At 40.2% G+C, this 6,105-nt stretch overlaps 1 protein-coding gene across 1 annotated transcript; it reads left to right on the top strand.

The window, feature by feature from the left end:
* Nucleotides 1-1,045: 1,045 nt before the first annotated feature.
* gins3 (GINS complex subunit 3) lies at nt 1,046-2,627 on the top strand. The gene is made up of 3 exons (XM_079567851.1): nt 1,046-1,298; nt 1,421-1,654; nt 2,304-2,627. Exons 1-3 carry the CDS (start codon nt 1,128-1,130, stop codon nt 2,532-2,534), a joined length of 636 nt encoding a protein of 211 aa, XP_079423977.1. The 5' UTR covers nt 1,046-1,127; the 3' UTR covers nt 2,535-2,627.
* Nucleotides 2,628-6,105: the final 3,478 nt, after the last annotated feature.

Raw genomic sequence — 6,105 nt, 5'->3', positions numbered from 1 at the left:
GAACACCAAAAGCTAATTTAGAACTGTCGGCCGACATGGGCTATTTGTATGTGGAGGCCCTTGTATCTATGGTGGAGGCGTACACAGTAGGAGGCCATACATGATGGAGGTTAGTTGTATATAGTGGTGTAACTACGACATCTAACGGTAATTATTCTTATTGTACAATCTGGCTGCATATATAGTGTTTATGCTACACATTTTCTTAACAATCATGAGCGGATACAGATGCCAAACAGACTCGCCAGTTGTCCTACATCCATTCAGAAAAATATAGACGTCAACACACGAGGTCAGTAAACAAACAAAGCTGTTTGCATGTTCAGATCGCTAGCATTAATTGTTTCATAAATTTGGGGATTAAAATACAATTTATAACTAACCTGGCTAACACCAGGCTGCTGTGTGCGCTCGAATTATTTCGAACTGCACAACAGCCTGGGGACCATGGCCAAATCTCCGGTGGATTTGGGAACCAATCACAGAGCGAGGAGGGACGGCAAGACGATGACGCGCTATTCGATATATGGAAGCTTGTAGTTTATTTACGGATAATTTAAAAAAAAGTTTATTTACGGATCCAACGTGACAGCAGCAGACACGATGGTATTTTTTTTATCAAGCTTTAGACCTTGTTCTAAATAATTTAGCTCAAAAGTTTACAGCGGGTACGTCATACGTCATCTCATACGATGATATGATTGGCTGGGGCTACGTGCAGACGCATGAGACTTTTTTTTTTTTTTTTTCGTATCGCCCAATAAACGAGTATGGACGATCGTAAACCACACCTCTCCTACGAGAAAATGAATTGGTGGTCCCCAGACTAAATATCACTTGTGATTTTAGTCTGGTGTTAGCCAGGCTAATTTATAACAGCCAAAAAAGCAGACAAGAAATGTGTCACACAAATCCTTCCACATGGTGGCGGTAATGCATCAATGTTTTATTTGGAATCCATCATTTTAACACGAAGAAGAAAAGAGGGCTTTGTGATTGGTCGATGGGGCGCGCGCGGCTGCGGCCAAAAAACCGGAAATGGAGTGAAACATTAGGATTCTGCAGGTTTTACACAAATATAAACACAGCACGTTGTGTTTAACAAGTTTACGTGTACTGTTACCGCAATGGAATCACAGTCGTACCTTCCAGTGTCCCCGGGAGTGGGGATGGAGGAGAACTTTTTCTCACTTGATGATATTTTGTTGTCCCACGAAAGGCTGCCTACCCGGACAGAGTGCACCTTCCCTCGGTTGGGCTATCTCGAAAAGTCTACTGATTCAGCCGACATAATGGAGGTAAGTAATGCATTAATTTCTGCCGATTTCTTACGTTCATCGTCTTGTTATCGATCTGTGTGAATGGTTAAACGTGTAAAAAGTCGCCAAATATGTAACTTATATTTGTTTGTTTGTATCAGGGCACAAAGATGGAGCTGCCTCTGTGGCTGGCGAAAGCCTTGTACGAGAAAAAGAGGCGAGTGCTCTCAGTCGAGCTGCCCAAAGTGTACAGGGAGGGGTGGAGGACTGTATTCACTGCAGACCCCAATGTTGTGGACCTGCACAAGATGGGACCATACTACTACGGCCTCGGCTCTCAGATGCTGCATTTCGACAGCCCAGAAAATCCCGAGATTGCTCATGCACTGCTACAGGTACATGTTTGGTATTTCTCAAGCTCTACCACAAGGGGGAGCAATAACACCATTTAACTTTGTTGTCAGTGGCTTTCCGGCTGTTAATGTCAAAAGCTGCTGGATTGAATACTGTGTGTTGCAGTTTGATTATGTGTTTGCATGTGATTTATAGGAAAAGATCAATGAGTTTCAGGACATACATTTGACTTTGTTGTCTGAAGGTTTTGGGCCTCAGACTTTTTCACTTGTATGTTGGCAGGATGTTATATTTATATATATTAGGGCTGAGACAAAATATCGTATCGCAACACTTTGTTGTGTTTGGAGCCATTTTTATCATGCACTCCTTTGTTTTTCAGTAACAGTTACACCGCACTTTGTTAAATTTTGTGTTAGTGCACTTTTCAATATTAACACTTCCATAAATGTCAAATGGCATTTAATTTATAAGACTTGGGCACCCTTTTTACACATTTAAGGTAAACATTTAACTTATCATAATTACTTACTGTATTGCAATACATATTGGTTCGGCCCCTGAGCATCGTGATACATGTCGGATCGCGATATATTGGTCTCACCTTAGACCTGCTGTCAATTTTTATAATTGCAAATTAATGTTGGACTTGATTGATTTGTTAGTTATTGTCTGTCCTCCTGTCCAAAGACATTCATCGGGCGTTTCCGGCGAACAATGGACTCCTCCCAAAATGCGTACAACGAGGACACGTCTACCCTCGTGGAGAAGCTGGACTGTCTGGAAAAGGTCCTGTTCAAGTCGGGCCAGAGTGGACTTAATGGCTTCCAGAGCTGGGAGAAGGGCCAGGCCTCTCAGCTGACCACCTCCAGCCTGGTCCTCAACTACCGCAAGAGAAAGATCAATGATGTGCAGCCGTGATCACGCACAAATAATGGGACTCCAGTACGGACTTTAATACAGAACTTTTTTAATGTGATGTTTAGCTTTGTAGGCCACATTTGACATGTTTATGTAATCATGCGGTGGGAAGTGTGCGAAATAAAAGTCAAACGTGTTAAGTGTTGAAATACTGTAAAAAAATGAGTACATACTACATATACTTATATGATCTGTGAAGGTACACTGAGAGAATGATGGATGGACGCACTGGTCTGGTCTTAATTGAACATGTTATTTTTTAAGTGCTAAGGCAGTGATTAATGTGTGTTACTGCTTTACACTCAATTCGGGGGTAGGCAAGTTTGATGGGAAAATTTTATTTCCCAAGTTGAAAGACGGGCCAAAGCTGTACTTTAACTTATTGCATCAGTGTTACTGTCCAGGTCAATACAGTAGTTAAATAGTTTTGGTTGCATCACAATGTTTTTTGATTAATACCTGATGTTCACTAAGTCAGGATGTTCTGGTCTTGGTGCTGAGAGGCTCTCTGCTGGGTGTTTTGTTTCCTGGTCTTTACATTTCACCAATTTTGTCCTCAATTTACTAATACCAACCTCAGGATTATCACGTCAGTCCTTGATCAGCCTGTGCCTGCAGCAGTTGAGAAGGAAGTCCACATTTTGTCCAATAATTGGAACGTTGATGAATCTCATGGTCCATTGACGTTGAAGTGGCTTTTGGCTGTGAGCTTCTTTGTCACTGGAATGTGATTAAAGAGAGTGTTTGTGAATTACAGACTTGATTGTAAAGGAGAACAAGTTAAGCATTTTTTACAAACCGTTGCTCGTAATATAGAGATTTCTTTGAAAAGGTTTTGCTTACTGTGGCGAGGATAAGAAGTGGCAAGGGGAGATTTTAAGTGTCCATATTTACGTTTAATTATAACCTTGGTTTTATGTCTGAAAGCCACACAGTAAGTCAAAAACTAACAAGGTGAATGGAGCGAAATTACCTTTAATGACTAATTTAGCCCTAGCAGCTACTAAACTTATTAACCTAGTCAGGGTCAAACTGAAATCTAAATGTTTAACCTTATTTAGAAGTTATGGGCCCCCCATTACTGCCATAGCCTTTTAATCTTTTGACTGCAAGTCCTTTCATTTCACCAACATCAGACCATGTTTTTGAACATTTTGGACACTTTTATAAGAGGATAACAGGATCTTAGTCCTTATGTGCTAACAGAGAGGACATTGAACTTTGTGACAGATTTTGTCATGTGGATAGGCCCAGTAATTATAGAAACACATTAGCCATAAACCAAGTAGGACATAAACATGAAGTAGAACAACATCACAGAAAACATGGGTTTTGGTGTGAACCTATAGGTTGCGTTCATGTGGCCTCACAACATTATGAAGAGCCTAAAGTTTAAAAACGAGCAGCTGGAGATTCCATGATGGTAACTATGGAACTGGTGAACTGCAGATTTTTTTTGTCTTAGTTTTTGGCAAATATATCAGTTATTACTGGGCAAATCCACATGAAACAAAAACTCAAAGTTCAGTCTCTTCTCTGTCAGCACATATATAGTATAAACTAATGTCCAATAATTTTCTAAAGTGGTGACAATATTCAAAAACTTGATGTTGGTTTTTCAGGTATGAGAATAATGTGTCAGCTTTGTGAATCCAATCACTGTCAAATAATGACCAGGGAAAACATTTGGACATTTTCGTTTTGGAGATTTCTTCCATCAAGTTGTATTAGCCCTGCCCTCCACCTGAGATTATGACATCACATTCATTTCCATTATGTTACAGAAAATTATGTTTTTGTCGAAGAAATACTGTGTGAAGATCTCTAAATGAAATGGAAGTGTAGAGGGAAGAGGAATAGCAAATCAACAAACAACATTGTGTTACAATTGTGTATTCTTCAGATTTCTGATGATCATAGGAGTCTTTACATTAAAACGGATGTTCTTTTTGTTACAGCAGCAGAAGACTTCATCCACTGAACTGACACCAAAGTAGTGATTACTGTAAGTGCGCTGTTTCATTGTGTTTCTTCTTTCTTCTTCTTTTCCCCTTCATTGTCCTTAAGTCAACTGTCCCTGCCTACCTGTGAAATGCATGGTCTGATGATGTCCAGGCTCGTGGGCAGTGCGTTGGTGCTAAGTGTTACTGTGGCTCCTCTGATGGGCAGCCTGTTTGGATGTTATAGGTCAGTATTGACTCTGCCTCTGGCCTGTTACCATTGATCCTGGTATAGGATTGTTCTTCCACAAAGATTTCTGACCTCTTTCAAAGTGGAACAGCCACTTATAAATCCAGGCCATGTTTAAACATAACATCATTTATTCAGACACAGAACCTTATATATTTACGTTAGATAATCTTTCTACTCCGCTTTCCAGAGCCACTTCACTTTGATTTCATAATTTTTTTATTGGAAAGAGAAATGAAACGGTGCAGTTAGTTCCTTCGCTCCAAATATGGGTAGAATTAACATGACTATTCTGGTCTCCCTCGTGTGTAGTAAATGGTACTTAAAAGACACAATATTTCAGAAAGATCCTCTTCTGGTCTGATGTAAGCGTCTGTGTCTCTGAGGACAGTTAAAGCAGCGCCAGGCTGAGGGCGAGAGTCCAGAGCGCTGACAAATAAAACATTAATATCACCCCCCTGGCTTGTGTCTGCTTTAAGAGCCTGTGACGTGTGGGATTTTTAAACATTTGTGTACACCATGTCCCCACATTACGCTCCTCTATTTCTGCATAAAAGGATGGGCATTTCTCTGTCTGCTCTAATAGCCTACACTTCCTGTGATTGACTTGAATCTCTCTCTGACAGACGGCACAAGTACTTTCTATTCTTAGTCCATGCAATTACATTTCAGCAGAGTATTCAAGCACAATCCATGTTAATTGCCTGTGTCCTGCAAGGTTTGGTTTCTCATCAGCACGCTGTCTAACATCGTAGATGTAGATGTATATATAAGATGTAGATACCTAACTTCATAGGCCATATACTTACAGTGGGAGGAAAGTACACCGTTCTTCCGAATTTCTCATATTTCTGCCTAAATTAGTCCTAAAATGTGGTCTGATCTTCAGAATCATAAGAATAAGTAAACAGTGTCTGATTAAACTAATACCACCTTTACCACATTTACATTTTATCATATTTTTATTGGTCATAACATGTAAACATTTACAGGACAGGGAGGAATAAGTAAGTACACCGCCTGAATCTCGCTGAACTGCAACAGTTTTGTAAAGAGGAATGGTCCAAGATTCATCCTGATCGTTGTGAGCGTCTAATCTACAGGAAAGCAGTTTTTGCTGCAAAAGAAGGCATCAGCCAGCTATTTAATACAAGGGATCTCTTACTTATTCCACACTGTTGTGAATATCTCAGGTTTTTCTGCAAAATATCTTGATAATCTTGTGACCACTGACCATTAGGGCTGCACAGTATATCGCGAAAAAGATCGTATCGCGATATTAGCTGATGCAATATCCGTATCGCCAGAAGCCACAATATATCGCAACATTACCATAGCCTTCATCTGACTGAGATCGACCCATTTTTTTTGCAAACTCTAA

Source organism: Gobius niger (assembly GCF_951799975.1).
Source record: "Gobius niger genome assembly, chromosome: 12".
NCBI classification, from domain to species: Eukaryota; Metazoa; Chordata; class Actinopteri; order Gobiiformes; family Gobiidae; genus Gobius; species Gobius niger.
Note: the sequence above shows the minus strand (reverse complement) of the source record. Positions and strands in the feature narration are given on the sequence as shown.

Bases quoted from the DNA above. Each gene is read 5' to 3' on its own strand.
- gins3 (XM_079567851.1), top strand. From the start codon at position 1,128: ATGGAATCACAGTCGTACCTTCCAGTGTCCCCGGGAGTGGGGATGGAG. The intron at 1,299-1,420 runs GTAAGTAATGCA...TGTTTGTATCAG, and splicing joins ATTCAGCCGACATAATGGAG to GGCACAAAGATGGAGCTGCC. The intron at 1,655-2,303 runs GTACATGTTTGG...TCCTGTCCAAAG, and splicing joins TTGCTCATGCACTGCTACAG to ACATTCATCGGGCGTTTCCG.